The sequence below is a fragment of the Lissotriton helveticus genome, chromosome 5_1, assembly GCF_964261635.1.
Source record: "Lissotriton helveticus chromosome 5_1, aLisHel1.1, whole genome shotgun sequence".
Lineage (NCBI taxonomy): Eukaryota > Metazoa > Chordata > Amphibia > Caudata > Salamandridae > Lissotriton > Lissotriton helveticus.
In genome coordinates this window covers 512,386,290-512,407,592 of record NC_136065.1, presented here as the reverse complement: position 1 = coordinate 512,407,592, position 21,303 = coordinate 512,386,290, and the positions used below count along the sequence as shown (strand labels likewise).

General features: G+C 43.1%; 1 protein-coding gene across 2 annotated transcripts in view; it reads right to left on the bottom strand.

Annotated features, from left to right (window-relative positions):
* The window catches only part of CROCC (ciliary rootlet coiled-coil, rootletin), a 574,059-nt gene that overhangs the window by 295,561 nt on the left and 257,195 nt on the right, over window positions 1-21,303 (bottom strand). For both annotated transcript variants that reach the window (XM_078642848.1, XM_078642849.1), the window contains 2 exons: window positions 8,383-8,529; window positions 2,706-2,936 (listed from right to left, as the gene is read on the bottom strand). In XM_078642848.1, the coding sequence (XP_078498974.1) occupies window positions 2,706-2,936; window positions 8,383-8,529 (378 nt within the window). The remainder of the gene's footprint in view (window positions 1-2,705; window positions 2,937-8,382; window positions 8,530-21,303) is intronic.

Sequence of the window (21,303 nt, the reverse complement as noted above, 5' to 3'; positions counted from 1 at the left end):
TGTGCAGTACTCGCACCAACAGACTTTTGAAAGGGGCAGTAGGTCCCAAACATCAGGTGGATGATTTATGCTTCTTTCATAGTCTTTAATGCTCTGTGCATGATGAAGTAATGCTTTAAACAAATTAGTTCTTCCAGGCTACAAAATCATTGTATAAACAGAGATGGCATAACAAGGATGCAGCATGTCTGTAATTTTTCATCAATATACCTTACTCAGAGTAAATCATTACAGTTGAAATACCGGTATGGAGTTTACAAACTGCATCTCCAAATTAAACTATACTCAATATGAACTTTACTTATATATATAATCTACCTAATTCAACCACTGCATAGTTGACAATCTATGCTTTCTGTTACTAGAATGTAATGATATGATATTATAGTTCTAGGTGATCTCAACCTTCAAGTTCCGGCGAACTGTATGCAATATGGATAACATCTGTGATAGCCTAACTGTTTTAATTTTAAAATTAACAACTCTTCGCCCACTCATTTTGATGGTCATTTGCTAGACTCTATCTTTTCCAATGCTGATAGTCTACAGACAGAGGACCTCTTTTGTTTTCCATGATCGGATCACTTTGGTTTGAATCGTGATTTCCACTTTCACTAAGCCCTCCAAAATACATACTTCCAAATAAGAAGAAATTGAAAGCTGTTAAATTCAGAGATCTTAATGAGACTCTTTGATAATCATATTTAGCTCTTCCCTAACAAGACTGAAAAGACAGAAGTAGAAGGTCTGCTGCCGTCTTTCTGCACTTGATGCTAGCAGGCCTAAAATTACTTTCAAAGTACATAGCAATGAACACCATTAGTGAAACCTGTGGTTTTCAAATGACATAACTAAGGCCAAGTTGCGAACCAAACCATGTCAGGGGAGATGGAGACTTTCTTGTGATCCCGGGCCAAAACAAAACTGTGACCGGAAGAGGGAAGCTCCAATAGGAGCTACTAAGGCAGCATATGTTCCAGAAGGCATTCTTGGTGCCACTAATCCAAGACAAGAAGTTATACCATCTAATCAGTGAATTGCGGCTTCCCAAAGTAGCCCAACCCTGCATTTCTCACTCAGCCATTGTCTGTGAAGGCTTAGCCTAGTTTTTTCAGGACAAAATAGATAAAATCTGCACTAACATCAATAAACACATTTCCTAACTGGCCTCAGTTAGTCGGACTAATCTTAAAGACCCAAATATGACATTTTCAGATGTTCAACCCATAGTTGAAATTGAGCTTTTGAAAGCCATCACCAAAAGTCGACACTGGGCTCTTCTTTGGACATATGGTCTGCTAAATATACAAAACAGCTTAATCTCCACCAGATCAACATCTCTCCATAAATCTTTCTCAATTCTATCTACAACAAATTAACTCAGGAGAAGTTGAAAAGGATAGTTGTGAGACCTTTTGAATGAGAAATCCAGCATGGTTCTGAAAGATTTTAAAACCTATTGCCCACTTTCACTTCTCCCTCACATTGGTAGACTTTGAGAGAGATTGGTATACAGCCAACATTTCAGATTCCCACTGGGTTGGTTCTCGCCACAAGAGGAGCACTAAGTTGGTTGTCCTCTATGTGTTTGAAAGCCTGAAGAAGTGCTCAGTAGACAGCAGGTATGATGGATTGTTTGTGTTATTAAACCAATCAGCTGCCATCAACACCATCTGCATTCTATTCTAGTGTCTATATGAAGCGAGGCTGGTGTTATGGGAACCGCGTAGGAATGGCTATGATAGTACAATTCAGAAAGTAGTCAATTGGTGATCAACCCATGGATCTCTTTAAAGATTAAAATGGCCAATCGTAATGAGGGACTACATATCTAATTTTAGAACACCAGTATTCTGAAGGGTGAAAAAAAGATAAAGATAATACACTACTGGGGTCCTTCTGACACTAAATGACAGCTCTGATGTTGACAACAATTACAAACCATATCAATCACATAGTGTGGTCTCGTATAATTTTCTGGGTTACTAGAGTACATGAAAATCTCCGACTCGTCTACTAATCTCTGCTGTACATACAGGATTTGGCAATACATCCCACCTACCCCTCAGGTACTCAAAGTAAGCTACTGCCAGCAAGTTCTGCTGCAGCCTCTTTTGACTCTTTTTCAGGTGGTGTTCAGCCCCTCTGCTGTCAGTCTTTCCCACCTCACACCACCTGACACCCCCCTAATTCTTGCCGATAAATTATCTCTGGACAGTGATATAAAGATGCCAGGTGAGTAAAGGACATCCCTGCTCACAAACATATGACCCAAGTGAGGAGGGATCTACACGGGCTCCTGCTAAATGAAAAATGTTACTCCAAATTTACAAACCAACAAGAGACTTGTGTTATGAGGAGAAAATGCTATTTGTTCAACCCGTAAAGATCAAAGAGGGGGTGAAGCGTTTCCCACAGAGTAGCTACATTATGGAATAATCTCCCTTTCACACTTTAACTCCGTGAAGATCTGTTACGCTTTCGAAAACTCTTAAAAACACATCTCTTTTAATGAGATGCTAAATATCATGCCTCTGCTTAATAGACTTTTGGGAGCAAAGTACGCTTATAAATATAAATTATGGTGGGACTATGTAAAATGGTCCTGATGTGCCCACTATCACTGGAGGTCTTTGATTCACAGCTCTACTTTGCAGATAGCAGCCAAACCCCAGCACTGAGTCTGCCTCCCCATTCCCCTTTACCTGTCCCAGCTGTTCTTTCAGCTGCGCCCTCTCTTTTTGCATGGAAAGGAGGTCCTGCTGCAGCGTCTCACGACTCTGCTCCACTGCCTGCAGCGAGTGATCCAATCCATGACGCTCTGTGTCGAGGTCCAGTTTCTCCTGCTCCAAGCGCACCAGTTCATCACGGATGCAGGCCTTCTCCTGCTCCACTTCCTGCTTTTGCCCCAGCAGGGACGCCCGCTCCTCTTCCAGCTGCGGAAATACCAAGGACAAGAGAAATGCACACCATGAGATCCTTCTAAAGAAACATATAGCGTTAGTCAAAATGAGATCTGTACCCCGTAGAGATCACCCTTAACCTACAGAGGCTCAGGCTCTTCATACAGACCCCCATTGTCAAAGGAGATAAAATAGTCTTCAGCCTCAGACAGACCTTTGACCCACAGAAATCCCTTCCCAAAAGAGAACTCCCTCCCACAGAGACTATATACGTGTCTCCCTGGTGTTAATGCATTTTTAGGTCCCACAGTAGTGACACTAATATTGTTAGAAAAGAAAATGTGTTGATTTAATGTCGATCAAAGTGGTTTCCTAAAGTACCATTTGTTTTTGAATCTGCTTCCCTGATCTATATATTTTTCCCGTTTCTGCCCACAGGTGTGGATGACTAACTCACAGTTCAGGAATTTGCTGAATCCCCTGCAGGCTTTCGAAAATCTCTGCATTGGAGTTGACCCAACCGCAGCAGCAACCGACTCAGCCCTCAAGTCTAGCCCCTTTGAACCCACTTATTCAACTCTCTCAACAACAGCTCAATCAGCAACTTCTGAGACAGCGCTGATAAGAGTTCCAGGTTTGTAACATTCTTCCCTTGACTACTACACTTGTGACTAGGCAAGAAGGAAAACCTTAGAAACCCCCACTTGGTGGGTTTGTTTGTATCTAACTGGTGTGCATTTGGGTACATTTTAGGTTCCAACCCTGTTGCATTACTATGGCTAGAACATTAAAATATGTGGTTCATATGTGTACATCCTAGAGTACCATTTGATTTTTAAATATGGTTGTTCTTCCTACTTTTTCTTCAGCATGGATAATTTATTAGGCTTTGCTGAGTCACCTGCAGCCCTTCACCTCACGTTGACTAGGAGCGGATCTGCCTCCTGTCTTCTGATCAGTGCGCTCGAGTTTGCCATATGTCCCCTGCACCACAAGCTGGATCAGCCATCTGCTCCAGCCCTTCACTCCCCCCACTGGTGATTGTACTCACAAAGTCTATTCCAACTCTCCATCCCTGGCGTGCAGTATGGGCATTGTGGTAAGGGTATCAGAAAGGTTACGGTTGATTCCCTATTTAGCTCTACTAGGGTATGCAATGGTTCCAAGGCCAGATCTCCTTTCCTTTCTTCATTACCAATTATTAACTCCCCATGAAGGTTTACTCAACTCCATCTCAAGTCTCCTGGGGGTTTTGTGAAAGATGTGTCTTCGTGGAGTTACACATACGTTGTGCTGATGTTTCCAGAAGGGGTCATCTAAAGTTTGACAGAGCGAGTGAACAAGAGTGATCCAAAGTGAGGAAGAAAAGCCCCTGAGACTCCGATTTTGGGAGTTTTGTTTTTGAAATACAATAAACTCTGCAGAGCAGGGCCAAAACAACTTGGTGCTTGCTTGGAAAAGTGTTCTGCCTTCAGATCAATGGCCACACTAATCATTGTTTGGAATGCAGTGAGATGCCAGCCAAGCAGACCTGGATCTCAAAACATGATAAGCGGCCCTCTGCCAACGGAAGCGAGAGCTCCTGTTGACCTGGCCAGCCACTCATCCGGGTGTAACTATTTCCAGAGCCTCTTACAGCGGTGGGTGGATTTTACGTAAGCTGCATCTTCCTCAGGTTGCACCCACATAATTCCTGGGTGATTTCATAGTTACCTTCAGGTGAATTTAAAAGCTGATCTTTCATAGTCTTCTCAATCTCTTGGTGGTTCTGGAAGCTGCATTTTGCTGGGTTAGACCATGCCTCACCCCTTGATGACTACATAGTCTCCTCAATCTCTTGATGGGTTTATGGAAATGGTGCATTCCATTGCCTCTCAAATCTCCAGGTGGCTATGGAAGCTGTGCCCTTCATATTCTCCTAATCTCCTGGGGTTCCTATGCAAGCAGCATCTCTCTGGGGTTGCATCTACATTGCTCCTGGGTGACTCCATAGTCTTCTATATCTCCTGGCTGTTTACTCTTCCTTGGGTTGCACCTATGTGACTCTTAGGTGACTTCATAATCTCTTAAATAGGATTTTGGGGAAACTGTGTCTTTCTAGGGTTGCACCTACATAATGTCCGACTTTCTTCTCATGACAAATATCTCTGAGCCAATCCAGATGAAAGCTATGTATCTCATCTCAGAGATCCATTTTCCTCAGACACTTCACTGAAAGATGTTTTCTCCTCACACTAACACTTTGCTCACCTCTTTCTCGACCTTCCTAATTTTATCTTCCCTCTATTCACCAAAGACACCATGACTTACTACTTCGGCCTCTGTGTCTCATCCTAGCCAAAATCACATAATCACCTCCTACTCTTTCCTTCAAGCTAACCACAGACCACCCCTCTTGACCACTCCTTTTCCTCCCTGATGTTATCCACCACCTTCTGAAGGTAACTTTCTCTTTCACACGGTGCCCACCTGCTTACTGCCCTCATCCAAACTATTGAAACACCGTTAGATCATTTCTACCCTCCTAATCATACAACCTTACGATTTTCACAAACAGCTTAGCACCTTGCGCTCTGCACCTCTGCCTCTCCTCAATACCCCTACCTCTCATCTATTGACTCCTCTCCAAGTCTCACCCTCGAATACCCATCTTCTTCCTCCTAAATCCTTCTCTCCTGCCCACCTCTCAGACTAACACCCTCCATGTCCTCCCTAACGCAGCTTGTACTATTCAATCTCCTTCCCACCTCTTGGCCTCCAACATTATTTTGCTATCTTAGCCATCTCTTTCATCTGAACAAATGCACCACTCTTCTCCCATCTCCTAGCCCCATTCAGTCACTAACACCCTTCCATAGCCCCAAACAGTCCTGTCCTGAATCCTCCTTACACCTCAATCTAAAACACCTTTTGGTTTCTCCCTAGACTTACCCCTCCAACTTCTTTCCTACCTTCTCTCTCCCTTCTCCTCCATCACCTTCTCTCCCTCCCTCATTCCCTATTACCTTTTCTTCCTCCTTCATCCTTCATCATCTTTCCTTACCTTCCAACGTCAACCCTTCTGATCACTATTTCTAACCCAACCCAAATCATCTTTCACCTCAACAACATCCCAACTACATATACGTCCTATCTTCCCCATTAGGTGATTACGAGCCTTCTACACATCATCTGAGATCCTCCTAACCAGCATAATGGCCAGATCTTGCATAACATCCAATGCAGACTTTTGGGCACTAACTCTTGTATAAGGCTCTTATCCTACACCCCACCCCACCCCCAACATGTGCACTCGCTACAGACATGCAACATAAAAGAAAGGTAACACTATACCACATCACCTTTCCCTCCTACTCACCTTTACGGCTTCTAGTGCCCAAATCACGACAGGCTATACTCGCTGCACCTGGTACCCACCTCCTATCTCCGCAAAGGTTAACAAACACCACCCACCCGTGTCTACATCCAGTAACAGTGAAGTCTGTAATCTACCTCTTTGAGGAAGATCGTTTTTCCACCCCTCTTCCTAGCTCCAATCTCTCCCCCGACCTAGCCAAGCCCCTCCTCTTCCCCCACCAGTTACACCCTCAGCTAATGCATTTTCCTATTCACCATCAGCATCCTTTCATATACACTCTCATTTGAGCTGCTTTCTTACCAACCGATGCTAAAAAAGAGAACCAGCAAAATATTTTCAATCCAATAAAAAATTCAAAAAGGATGTACTACTTAAAACTGACATTTGGCCTGGAAACAACACCTTACCAGTAAGCATCCTACGAGGCCACTGCACCAAGATATTAAATCCATAAATGTAACTGCCAGGAAAATGCTGTGGAGTTTTATAGATAACAGTCAAAAAATCACTTCATACTCTTGACAGGCTGTAAATATCTGCAGGTCCTCTGCACAGAGTACTATTTTTTCGTGTGCCATTCTGTTTATCTACAGACCATTGCTGAAAAATCAGGCTCAAAGCTCAACCTAATAAAACCAGCTGTACAATTGGTTCACCAAAGCCTCTTAAATATCTATGCATCCTAAGAAAAGGCATAAATAACATTGGATCAATGAAGAAGTATAGAAAATCATATCATAAATGGATGCAATTCAACACCAATGGAAGAAACCATTCTTGACAAAACCTACCTGCAAAAACTGAACCGTATCTACAAAACTCACCTGAAGAAAGCAAAAAGCTATACACTACTGAAACAAGGTCTCTAGTCATAATTAACTCATATATGGCACCTCCTTCAAGAAAACAACTTGTTCCCTGATCCCCAAACTGGTTTCCACCCAGAGAGAAGCACAGAATCCGCTCTAATCTTCATCAGGGATGACTAGAATACAATGGTGAAACAAGAACAGTATCACTGCAATTCTTCTACTTGTCTTGTTGACCACATTTGACAAAATTCACCAAAATTCCCTGTTAGAGAGACTACAGGAACTGGTTATAAAAGGAATTACAGTTGCCTGGATATTCTTCTAATTCTCTGTCTGATAAAGCAATAGCTAAGCTAGTCTGTTTTGGGTTTAAACCTATAACTGATAAAATCCCAAGGAAAGGGAAACAGTCCTCTTTCAATTTGCCAAATTTGGTTTAATTCCTTCAGCTGTTTTTTCTGTATGGCAAAACAAAGTTTCCTATAGGAATTAACATGTGGAATCAATGTTTTGACCCCCTTCCCTTTTTTCTTGGCCTCCGCTTGACAGATTAGCTTTTCAGGAAGGAACTGATATAAAAGAACTTTTTTGGGGAAATGAATTTAGATTCGTAAAATGCCTCCAAAGTTATTAGTAAAACAAAAAACGCTCTTCTTAATCTTATGGAAATTATAACCTATCTATCACTACGCAATGGAGACGGGCACTTTGTAATGTAGACATGCAACAAAATACGATGTAAGTGATATTCAGAAGCTGCCTGGCTAAAGGTTTTTTTTTATGTTTGTAAAGATGCACCTCTACATTACATTCCTGGTTTTATGACCAGCCATAAGAAGCCTTCAAGTGAGCAATGACCTGCATTAAAAATAGTGGCATATGGCCATTTGCACACAGGTATTTTGTTATAGGTTACTATTTATTTGTTCAATTGCCAATGACATTTGGTTCTGTACCTACCACTCACAGACGTTTACAAATGTGAGAGAGTGAACAAATATATCTACGTTATGAGAAAACATACTATATCTCTGCTTTGGCCATCATTAGACTCAAACCTGAAAAATAACAAAACAGATCAAGCTGAGAACACTGTGGACTGTTTTATCTCAATTGGTGCATAGGGAAGCTTGCAAACAAAAATTACCACATTGATGCTTTGTCCCAAATGTTTTTTTACTTGGCTCCTCCTTTGCATCTTTAGGTCTGCTTTATCTTCTGATAATCCTGGCTATTGTTCTCCACCTACACAACACAATATCTCATTCCCCACGCTATCTACTAACTGACATGATTTCCACTTTCTCACCTGTATTATGACTCGGTTCAGTTCTGTTTTGTCCTGGGCCAGACTCTCATTCATACCACTCATCTTGGACAGTGAGTCGCGGAGTGAGGCTTCTTCAGTTTTCAGCTTGTTCAGAGTAAGCTCTAACTCCGCGCGACCAGTCTCTGCCTAGGGAGGAAAAGTCGATTAAGAGAAGGAAGTTTTTATACCCACTGTCTCAGGCGCAGCGCTGGAGATCACTTAAAATGTAGAGGATTTATAAATGAGACATGACCTTGTGGGTAATGCAGACTGCACATTTTTAACATAAGCACAAGGACATTTATTATCACCCATACGGAAATGGTACTTGTTTGTCCCACTCAAAGCAGCGGTTTGCAATTTGGTTGCATAGAGAAACCAATAGAAAAACTCAATTGATTTAAAATTCTTACAAAATGAATTCAACTATAACACTACACAAATAAATACTGTAAAGCAGCAAGGTTCCAGCTTATCTTTGCTCTCAGGGGAAAAATGGTTGTAGTGTACAAAGAACTCATGGGCTAGGACCTTTGGGAGAACTGTGCATGCAACATTGGATACACTTTTCGGTACACTCTACTAGTAGGCAGTAATTTCGTAATTTTTGGAAGGGAGTGGAAGGAGTAATCACTAGTTTTTCCACAGTTGTAAAGTTCGAGGATGGTTACAGAAGCAACAAGCATTTGCAATGCATAAGGTCTCGCAGTAGGAACGTTTGAGCTATTGGTATTGTAAATGACACATTTTTTATATATGTGTTGGTTTTGAAAATAGCAAAAATAATAGCTTTGTCATTTACAATGCCAATAGTTATAACTTGTGACACCTATAGCATTTGTAATGCAATATGTGTTGTATTCACGTGACTTAGATGTATTGATATTACAAACAACAATGGCTTTGAATTTTTTTAATAATTAATACTTAAATAAAAGTTATTGTAATTTATAATGGCAATAGCTTAAACTTTTGTAAATAACTTTTGTGAAGAATATGTTCAGTGCATTTTATTGTGACGAAAATCCAAGAACAGAAGTGAAATACTAACCTCTTTTTGTGACATTTGTAATAAAGCTTCAAACATTGAGAGATCATATTTGACCCAGTTGTTGTTGAATGGTTGCACAGATTGATGCGGTGGTGGCGCTGAGTGATGTTGTGGTGGCGACTAGTGATGCTGGGGCATTCAATGATCCTGTGGTAGCGCATAGTGATGTTGTTGTGCCCCTTAGTGATGTTGTGGTGGTGCAGAGTGATGCTGTGGTGATGCGATAGATAGAGTGAGTGGGATAGATAGATAGTGAGTGGGATAGATAGATAGAGTGAGGGCGATAGATAGATAGAGGGAGGGCGATATATAGGAGTGAGGGCGATAGATAGCTAGACAGATAGATAGAGTGATGGCAATCAGTATCTAAATAAATAGATAGAATGAGGGCGATAGATAGATAGATAGAGTGAGGGCGATAGGTAGATAGAGTGAGGGCGATAGATAGATAGCGTGAGGGCGATAGATAGATAGCGTGAGGGCGATAGATAGAGTGAGGGTGTTAGATAGAGTGAGGGTGTTAGATAGATCTGTAGATAGAGTGAGGCTGATAGATAGAGTGAGGCCGATAGATAGAGTGAGGCCGATAGATAGAGTGAGGCCGATAGATAGAGTGAGGGCGATAGATAGAGTGAGGGCGATAGAGTGAGGGCGATAGAGTGAGGCCGATAGATAGAGTGAGGGCGATAGATAGAGTTAGGGCGATAGATAGAGTGAGGCCGATAGATTGATAGATTGATAGATTGATAGATTGATAGATAGATAGATAGAGTGAGGGCGATAGATAGATAGAGTGAGGGCGATAGATAGATAGAGTGAGGGCGATAGATAGATAGAGTGAGGGCGATAGATAGATAGAGTGAGGGCGATAGATAGATAGAGTGAGGGCGATAGATAGATAGAGTGAGGGCGATAGATAGATAGAGTGAGGGCGATAGATAGAGTGAGGGCGATAGATAGAGTGAGGGCGATAGATAGATAGACAGATAGAGTGAGGGCGATAGATAGATAGATAGATAGTTGTGTGTGGTTGTGTGTGCATGGTTGTGTGTGTGTGGTGTGTGTTATGCTTTGTTTTGCTATGTTTTGCTAGGCTATGATATGTTTTGTTTTGTTATGCTATGTTTTGTTTTGTTTTGTTATGCTATGTTTTGTTTTGTTTTGTTATGCTATGTTTTGTTGTGTTTTGTTTTGTTATGCTATGTTTTGTTATGTTATGCTATGTTTTGTTGTGTTTTGTTAAGCTATGCTATGCTTGGCTAGGCTATGCTATGCTTGGTTAGGTTATGCGCTATGCTTGGTTAGGTTATGCGCTATGCTTGGTTAGGTTATGCGCTATGCTTGGTTAGGTTATGCGCTATGCTTGGTTAGGTTATGCGCTATGTTATGCGCTATGCGCTATGTTATGCGCTATGTTATGCGCTATGTTATGCGCTATGTTATGCGCTATGTTATGCGCTATGCGCTATGTTATGCGCTATGTTATGTGCTATGTTATGCGCTATGTTATGCGCTATGTTATGCGCTATGTTATGCGCTATGCGCTATGTTATGCGCTATGTTATGCGCTATGTTATGCGCTATGTTATGTGCTATGCGCTATGTTATGCGCTATGCGCTATGTTATGCGCTATGTTATGCGCTATGTTATGCGCTATGTTATGCGCTATGTTATGCGCTATGCGCTATGTTATGCGCTATGCGCTATGTTATGCGCTATGCGCTATGTTATGCGCTATGCGCTATGTTATGCGCTATGCGCTATGTTATGCGCTATGTTATGCGCTATGCTATGCGCTATGTTGCGCTATGTTGCGCTATGCTATGCGCTATGTTGCGCTATGCGCTATGTTGCGCTATGCTATGCGCTATGTTGCGCTATGCTATGCGCTATGTTATGCGCTATGCGCTATGTTATGCGCTATGTTATGCGCTATGTTATGCGCTATGCGCTATGTTATGCGCTATGCGCTATGTTATGCGCTATGCTGTGTTTTGTTTTGTTATGCTATGTTTTGTTGTGTTTTGTTAAGCTATGCTATGCTTGGCTAGGCTATGCTATGCTTGGTTAGGTTATGCGCTATGCTTGGTTAGGTTATGCGCTATGTTATGCGCTATGTTATGCGCTATGTTATGCGCTATGTTATGCGGTATGTTATGCGCTATGCGCTATGTTATGCGCTATGCGCTATGTTATGCGCTATGCGCTATGTTATGCGCTATGTTATGCGCTATGTTATGCGCTATGTTATGCGCTATGTTATGCGCTATGCTATGCGCTATGTTGCGCTATGCGCTATGTTGCGCTATGCTATGCGCTATGTTGCGCTATGCGCTATGTTGCGCTATGCTATGCGCTATGTTGCGCTATGCTATGCGCTATGCGCTATGTTATGCGCTATGTTATGCGCTATGCGCTATGTTATGCGCTATGTTATGCGCTATGTTATGCGCTATGCGCTATGTTATGCGCTATGCGCTATGTTATGCGCTATGTTATGCGCTATGTTATGCGCTATGTTATGCGCTATGCGCTATGTTATGCGCTATGTTATGCGCTATGCGCTATGCTATGCGCTATGTTGCGCTATGCGCTATGTTATGCGCTATGCGCTATGTTATGCGCTATGCGCTATGTTATGCGCTATGCGCTATGTTGCGCTATGCTGCGCTATGCTATGCGCTATGTTGCGCTATGCTATGCGCTATGTTGCGCTATGCTATGCGCTATGCTATGCGCTATGTTATGCGCTATGTTATGCGCTATGTTATGCGCTATGTTATGCGCTATGCGCTATGTGTTGCGCTATGTTATGCGCTATGTTATGCGCTATGCGCTATGTTATGCGCTATGTTATGCGCTATGTTATGCGCTATGTTATGCGCTATGTTATGCGCTATGTTGCGCGCTATGTTATGCTATGTTGCGCTATGTTATGCGCTAATTATATGCGCTATGTTGCGCTATGTTATGCGCTATGTTATGCGCTATGTTATGCGCTATGTTATGCGCTATGTTATGCTATGTTTTGCTATCCTATGCTTTGCTGTGTTTTGCTATCCTACGCTTTGCTGTGTTTTGCTATCCTATGCTTTGCTGTGTTTTGCTATCCCATGCTTTGCTGTGTTTTGCTATCCTATGCTTTGCTGTGTTTTGCTATCCTATGCTTTGCTGTGTTTTGCTATCCTATGCTTTGCTGTGTTTTGCTATCCTATGCTTTGCTGTGTTATGCTTTGCTGTGTTTTGTTATGCTATGTTTTGTTGTTTTACTATGATATGCTATGTTTTGCTATGCTATGTTTTGTTTTACTATCCTATGCTTTGCTATGCGCTATGTTGCGCTATGTTGCGCTATGCTATGCGCTATGTTGCGCTATGCTATGCGCTATGTTATGCGCTATGTTATGCGCTATGTTATGCGCTATGTTATGCGCTATGCGCTATGTTATGCGCTATGTTATGCGCTATGTTATGCGCTATGTTATGCGCTATGTTATGCGCTATGCGCTATGTTATGCGCTATGCGCTATGTTATGCGCTATGTTATGTGCTATGTTATGCGCTATGCGCTATGTTATGCGCTATGTTATGCGCTATGTTATGCGCTATGCGCTATGTTATGCGCTATGCGCTATGTTATGCGCTATGTTATGCGCTATGTTATGCGCTATGTTATGCGCTATGCGCTATGTTATGCGCTATGTTATGCGCTATGCGCTATGTTATGCGCTATGTTATGCGCTATGCGCTATGTTATGCGCTATGTTATGCGCTATGTTATGCGCTATGTTATGCGCTATGTTATGCGCTATGTTATGCGCTATGCGCTATGTTATGCGCTATGTTATGCGCTATGCGCTATGTTATGCGCTATGTTATGCGCTATGCGCTATGTTATGCGCTATGTTATGCGCTATGTTATGCGCTATGTTATGCGCTATGTTATGCGCTATGTTATGCGCTATGCGCTATGTTATGCGCTATGTTATGCGCTATGCGCTATGTTATGCGCTATGCGCTATGTTATGCGCTATGTTATGCGCTATGTTATGCGCTATGTTATGCGCTATGTTATGCGCTATGCGCTATGTTATGCGCTATGCGCTATGTTATGCGCTATGTTATGTGCTATGTTATGCGCTATGCGCTATGTTATGCGCTATGTTATGCGCTATGTTATGCGCTATGCGCTATGTTATGCGCTATGCGCTATGTTATGCGCTATGTTATGCGCTATGTTATGCGCTATGTTATGCGCTATGTTATGCGCTATGTTGCGCTATGTTGCGCTATGCTATGCGCTATGTTGCGCTATGCGCTATGTTGCGCTATGCTATGCGCTATGTTGCGCTATGCTATGCGCTATGCGCTATGTTATGCGCTATGTTATGCGCTATGCGCTATGTTATGCGCTATGTTATGCGCTATGCGCTGTGTTATGCGCTATGCGCTATGTTATGCGCTATGCTGTGTTTTGTTTTGTTATGCTATGTTTTGCTATGTTTTGTTGTGTTTTGTTAAGCTATGCTATGCTTGGCTAGGCTATGCTATGCTTGGTTAGGTTATGCGCTATGCTTGGTTAGGTTATGCGCTATGCTTGGTTAGGTTATGCGCTATGCTTGGTTAGGTTATGCGCTATGCTTGGTTAGGTTATGCGCTATGCTTGGTTAGGTTATGCGCTATGTTATGCGCTATGTTATGCGCTATGTTATGCGCTATGTTATGCGCTATGCTATGCGCTATGTTATGCGCTATGTTATGCGCTATGCGCTATTTTATGCGCTATGCGCTATGTTATGCGCTATGTTATGCGCTATGCTATGCGCTATGTTGCGCTATACGCTATGTTGCGCTATGCTATGCGCTAAGTTGCGCTATGCGCTATGTTGCGCTATGCTATGCGCTATGTTGCGCTATGCTATGCGCTATGCGCTATGTTATGCGCTATGTTATGCGCTATGTTATGCGCTATGCGCTATGTTATGCGCTATGTTATGCGCTATGCGCTATGTTATGCGCTATGCGCTATGTTATGCGCTATGTTATGCGCTATGCGCTATGTTATGCGCTATGCGCTATGTTATGCGCTATGTTATGCGCTATGCGCTATGTTATGCGCTATGTTATGTGCTATGTTATGCGCTATGCGCTATGTTATGCGCTGTTATGCGCTATGTTATGCGCTATGCGCTATGTTATGCGCTATGCGCTATGTTATGCGCTATGCGCTATGTTATGCGCTATGCGCTATGTTATGCGCTATGTTATGCGCTATGCGCTATGTTATGCGCTATGTTATGCGCTATGCGCTATGTTATGCGCTATGTTATGCGCTATGCGCTATGCTATGCGCTATGTTGCGCTATGCGCTATGTTGCGCTATGTTATGCGCTATGTTATGCGCTATGTTATGCGCTATGTTATGCGCTATGTTATGCGCTATGCGCTATGTTATGCGCTATGCGCTATGTTATGCGCTATGCGCTATGTTATGCGCTATGTTATGCGCTATGCGCTATGTTATGCGCTATGCTATGCGCTATGTTGCGCTATGCGCTATGTTGCGCTATGCTATGCGCTATGTTGCGCTATGCTATGCGCTATGTTGCGCTATGCTATGCGCTATGTTGCGCTATGCTATGCGCTATGCTATGCGCTATGTTATGCGCTATGTTATGCGCTATGTTATGCGCTATGCGCTATGTTATGCGCTATGTTATGCGCTATGTTATGCGCTATGTTATGCGCTATGTTATGCGCTATGTTGCGCGCTATGTTATGCTATGTTGCGCTATGTTATGCGCTAATTATATGCGCTATGTTGCGCTATGTTATGCGCTATGTTATGCGCTATGTCATGCGCTATGTCATGCGCTATGTTATGCGCTATGCGCTATGTTATGCGCTATGCGCTATGTTATGCGCTATGTTATGCGCTATGTTATGCGCTATGCTATGCGCTATGTTATGCGCTATGTTATGCGCTATGCGCTATGTTATGCGCTATGTTATGCGCTATGCGCTATGTTATGCGCTATGTTATGCGCTATGTTATGCGCTATGTTATGCGCTATGCTATGCGCTATGTTGCGCTATGTTGCGCTATGCTATGCGCTATGTTGCGCTATGCGCTATGTTGCGCTATGCTATGCGCTATGTTGCGCTATGCTATGCGCTATGCGCTATGTTATGTGCTATGTTATGCGCTATGCGCTATGTTATGCGCTATGTTATGCGCTATGCGCTATGTTATGCGCTATGCTGTGTTTTGTTTTGTTATGCTATGTTTTGCTATGTTTTGTTGTGTTTTGTTAAGCTATGCTATGCTTGGCTAGGCTATGCTATGCTTGGTTAGGTTATGCGCTATGCTTGGTTAGGTTATGCGCTATGCTTGGTTAGGTTATGCGCTATGCTTGGTTAGGTTATGCGCTATGCTTGGTTAGGTTATGCGCTATGCTTGGTTAGGTTATGCGCTATGTTATGCGCTATGTTATGCGCTATGTTATGCGCTATGTTATGCGCTATGTTATGCGCTATGCTATGCGCTATGTTATGCGCTATGTTATGCGCTATGTTATGCGCTATGCGCTATGTTATGCGCTATGCGCTATGTTATGCGCTATGTTATGCGCTATGTTATGCGCTATGCTATGCGCTATGTTGCGCTATGCGCTATGTTGCGCTATGCTATGCGCTATGTTGCGCTATGCGCTATGTTGCGCTATGCTATGCGCTATGTTGCGCTATGCTATGCGCTATGCGCTATGTTATGCGCTATGTTATGCGCTATGTTATGCGCTATGCGCTATGTTATGCGCTATGTTATGCGCTATGCGCTATGTTATGCGCTATGCGCTATGTTATGCGCTATGTTATGCGCTATGCGCTATGTTATGCGCTATGCGCTATGTTATGCGCTATGTTATGCGCTATGCGCTATGTTATGCGCTATGCGCTATGTTATGCGCTATGTTATGCGCTATGTTATGCGCTATGCGCTATGTTATGCGCTATGTTATGCGCTATGCGCTATGTTATGCGCTATGTTATGCGCTATGCTATGCGCTATGTTATGCGCTATGCGCTATGTTATGCGCTATGTTATGCGCTATGCGCTATGCTATGCGCTATGTTGCGCTATGCGCTATGTTGCGCTATGTTATGCGCTATGTTATGCGCTATGTTATGCGCTATGCGCTATGTTATGCGCTATGCGCTATGTTATGCGCTATGCGCTATGTTATGCGCTATGTTATGCGCTATGCGCTATGTTATGCGCTATGCTATGCGCTATGTTGCGCTATGCGCTATGTTGCGCTATGCTATGCGCTATTTTGCGCTATGCTATGCGCTATGTTGCGCTATGCTATGCGCTATGTTGCGCTATGCTATGCGCTATGCTATGCGCTATGTTATGCGCTATGTTATGCGCTATGCGCTATGTGTTGCGCTATGTTATGCGCTATGTTATGCGCTATGTTATGCGCTATGCGCTATGTTATGCGCTATGTTATGCGCTATGTTATGCGCTATGTTATGCGCTATGTTATGCGCTATGTTGCGCGCTATGTTATGCTATGTTGCGCTATGTTATGCGCTAATTATATGCGCTATGTTGCGCTATGTTATGCGCTATGTTATGCGCTATGTTATGCGCTATGTTATGCTATGTTTCGCTATCCTATGCTTTGCTGTGTTTTGCTATCCTACGCTTTGCTGTGTTTTGCTATCCTATGCTTTGCTGTGTTTTGCTATCCCATGCTTTGCTGTGTTTTGCTATCCTATGCTTTGCTGTGTTTTGCTATCCTATGCTTTGCTGTGTTTTGCTATCCTATGCTTTGCTGTGTTTTGCTATCCTATGCTTTGCTGTGTTATGCTTTGCTGTGTTTTGTTATGCTATGTTTTGTTGTTTTACTATGATATGCTATGTTTTGCTATGCTATGTTTTGTTTTGCTATCCTATGCTTTGTTTTGCTATGTTTTGTTATGTTCTGCTGTTTTGTTCTGCTGTTTTGTTGTGTTATGTTATGCTATTCTATGTTTTGCTATGCTATGCTATTCTATGTTTTGCTATGCTATGTTTTGTTTTAAGTTATGTTATGCTATCCTATGCTTTGTTTTGCTATGTTTTGTTATGTTCTGCTGTTTTGTTGTGTTATGTTATGCTATGCTATGGTTTGTTTTGTTTTACTATGCTATGTTTTGTTTTGCTATTCTTTGTTATGTTATGTTTTGTTTTGTTATGCTATTCTATGTTATGCTATGGTTTGTTTTGTTATGCTATTCTATGTTTTGCTGTGTTATGCTATGTTTTGTTATGTTCTGCTGTTTTGTTATGCTATGTTTTGTTATGCTATGTTTTGTTATGCTATGATTTGTTATGCTATGATTTGTTCTGCTATGGTTTGTTCTGCTATGGTTTGTTGTGTTATGTTATGCTATGTTTTGTTGTTTTACTATGATATGCTATGTTTTGCTATGCTATGTTTTGTTTTGCTATCCTATGCTTTGTTTTGCTATGTTTTGTTATGTTCTGCTGTTTTGTTCTGCTGTTTTGTTGTGTTATGTTATGCTATGCTATGTTTTGTTTTGCTATTCTTTGTTATGTTATGCTATGGTTTATTTTGTTTTACTATGCTATGTTTTGTTTTCCTATTCTTTGTTATGTTATGCTATGGTTTGTTTTGTTATGCTATTCTATGTTTTGCTGTGTGATGCTATGTTTTGTTATGCTATGTTTTGTTATGCTGATTTGTTATACTATGTTTTGTTATGCTATGTTTTGTTCTGCTATGGTTTGTTCTGCTATGGTTTGTTCTGCTATGGTTTGTTGTGTTATGTTATGCTATGTTTTGTTGTTTTACTATGATATGCTTTGTTTTGCTATGCTTTGTTTTGTTATGCTATGGTGTTTTGTTGTGTTTTGTTATGCTATGCGTTGTTGTGTTTTGCTATGCTATGTTTTGTTGTGTTTTGCTATCCTATGCTTTGTTTTGTTATGCTGTGCTTTTGCTATCCTATGCTTTTGTTTGTTATGCTATGCTATGCTGTGTTTTGTTATGCTATGCTATGTTTTGTTATGCTATGCTGGTACGGGTATGTGAGGGTGTGTGTGTGAGGGTGAGTGAGGGGGGTGAGGGGGGTGAGGGTGTGTGAGGGTGAGGGTGTGTGAGGGTGAGGGTGTGTGAGGGTGAGGGTGTGTGAGGGTGAGAGGGTGAGGGGGTGTGAGGGTGAGGGGGTGTGAGGGTGAGTGAGGGGTGTGAGGGGGTGTGAGGGTGTGTGAGGGTGAGTGTGTGAGGGTGAGAGTGTGTGAGGGTGAGAGTGTGTGAGGGTGAGAGTGTGTGAGGGGGTGTGAGGGTGAGGGGTGTGAGGGTGAGGGGTGTGAGGGTGAGGGGTGTGAGGGTGAGGGGTGTGAGGGTGAGGGGTGTGAGGGTGAGGGGTGTGAGGGTGAGGGGTGTGAGGGTGAGGGGTGAGGGGGGTGAGGGGGTGTGAGGGTGTGTGAGGGTGTGTGAGGGTGTGTGAGGGTGTGTGAGGGTATGTGAGGGTATGTGAGGGTGTGTGAGGGTATGTGAGGGTGTGTGAGAGTGAGGGGGTGTGAGGGTGAGGTGGTGTGTGAGGGGTCAGGGGGTGTGAGGGGGTGAGGGCGAGTGAGGGGGGGTGAGGGCGTGAGGGTTAGTGAGGGTGAGTGTCTCCAATGAATGTCGCTGCTTCGCCTTCTTTGAAAATGTTCAGTGCTGCAAATATAGTATGCTGCCCTAATTATCACAGCATGAGGCCCCAAAGTGATAATTATCACAGCATGCAGAGAGCCGCCCCACACTGCTGGAGCACTCAACTGCACATTAATTATAGTTGAGTGCTCCAGCAGCCTGGGGCGCCTGTTGACATGCTGTGATAAGTGGGTCTCATGCTGTGATAATTGTTGCAGCGCCTGAGGAAGTGGAGACTCCTGCTGGGATAATTGGTCTTGTGGCCTCAGGAAGTCGAGTTTCATGCTGGGATAATTGGTCTGGCGGCGCTTGCGGCGGCGCCTGACGTCCAACAAACGTGCACAAGCTGCTCAACCTTGAAGCGCGTTCACAGACCTTGGTCGGCTCGTGCCCAGGTCTGTATCGGGCTCGTTCACAGCTGATACTCCCTTGACAGGGATGAAGGCGGCTATAAGTCTCGTTGGCGGCAGCGCTTTGCGCTGCAACGCCAGCGAGACCTAAAAAACAATATAGTGGATGCAGTTTTGGAAAGAGTGCTCTTTTACCTCAAAACACTTTTCAGAAACTAATTATATTTACATTTGCAGACAATTCATAGCAGTGACAGAAAGAGCAATAGTTGGAGGATGGTATGAGATGTTGGCAAACACATAGGGGATTTAGAAATGAACACTACAATTGACCCAGTTATTCAAGGCACATTAAAGGAAGTGGTGAAGAAGCTTATTTATAACAATGGAACTGGGAGACAGCAAAAGTGAAATTAAAATTTAGGATTAACTCTCAAAATAAACCAGGAAACAATTTCAAACGTTCAAGAGTCTACAAAACAATATAAAACATAGCAATATGGGACCTAACAAGCTTACTAATGAGTTAATAAAATGTGCATGACAACCAATGTAGCAAAACCACTGTAAGAAAAGATGGTGCTATTCCTTATTTGGATAATAATGAGCATTTTCAGAAAAGAGCTCAGCTGTAATTAGGAAATGGAATTCAGGGGAAACAAAAAAAAAAGAGAACTCTCCAAGAATTAATATGGGAAGCTTTCATTAGGGAAAAGGGAAAATATACTGATCAGTTACCAAAAACTCAAACTGAGGGGTCGATTAGGATGGCGGACGGATTGCCACCGGCGGGCTGGCAGTAGCCACCGCCGGCATGGCGGGGGCAATCCGTCCGCCATCCTCACTCAAATGGCCCCCCCGCCACATTAGGATGGCTGGGGGGTCCGCGGCAGACGGGAAAACCGTCCGCCGCTTTTCCGTCACGGTCGCCTTGCGACCGTGGCGGAAAAGGTCTAATATGGTGGCGGTGAAGGAGGGGTGGGGGTGCACATGGGAGGTACCTATGGTACCCCCCTGCTTTTCCAGGTACAACACGACAGGCACCGCACTGCCCGCCGCAATGTTAAAAATGTGGGGTGCACCCGCCACTGTGGCGGGTGCATCCTAATTCGACGCACGGGACCTCCGCCATTATGGCGGACCGTCCCTTGCCACGACAGGATTGCAGACGGACAAAGTCTGTCCGCCATCCTAATCGACCCCTTAGTCTCTATTTTTGAACCACAGAGAGGAGTTGTGGGTTTCTTTACTGTAATCTCCCCACATCAGATGAAAAATATAAAAACAACTCTCCAAACCGGCTAGCCTTGGCATCATAACTTATCCATGCTTCACATAAGGGCAGTCTTATAGGCAGGTGTTTCTGCAGCAGCTCCGAAGTACTAGTATGCTCCCCATAGCCAAGTTATTGAATAACTTTTTCAGAAAAGCGAATGTAAGAGAATCAGTGGTAGCGACGACTGTAAGTCAAAACACGCACAAATTCCATGGTAATGCTGAACAATTTCTCAGCTGAACTCAAATGCAAAGATTTGTCCCAAACACTAGGGATCATTTACCACACTGATGCTCAAATGTATACACCCTCACCCAGTGGGCTTAAAAACGTTGGTAATAATCTTTTTACCAACAGCAGATCTACAAGGTAAGATGTGATATCACCCATAGGACTGATAAAGCCAGTCAAGTAAAGGGTTTGGGACACTCAAGGGTTGCCCCCTTCCTGCACCATAGGGGCTAGGGGCCTGTGTTACACCCCTATCTCCCTTCCCCTTGTTGTCTGTGCACAGGCTGCGTCACACGCAGTTC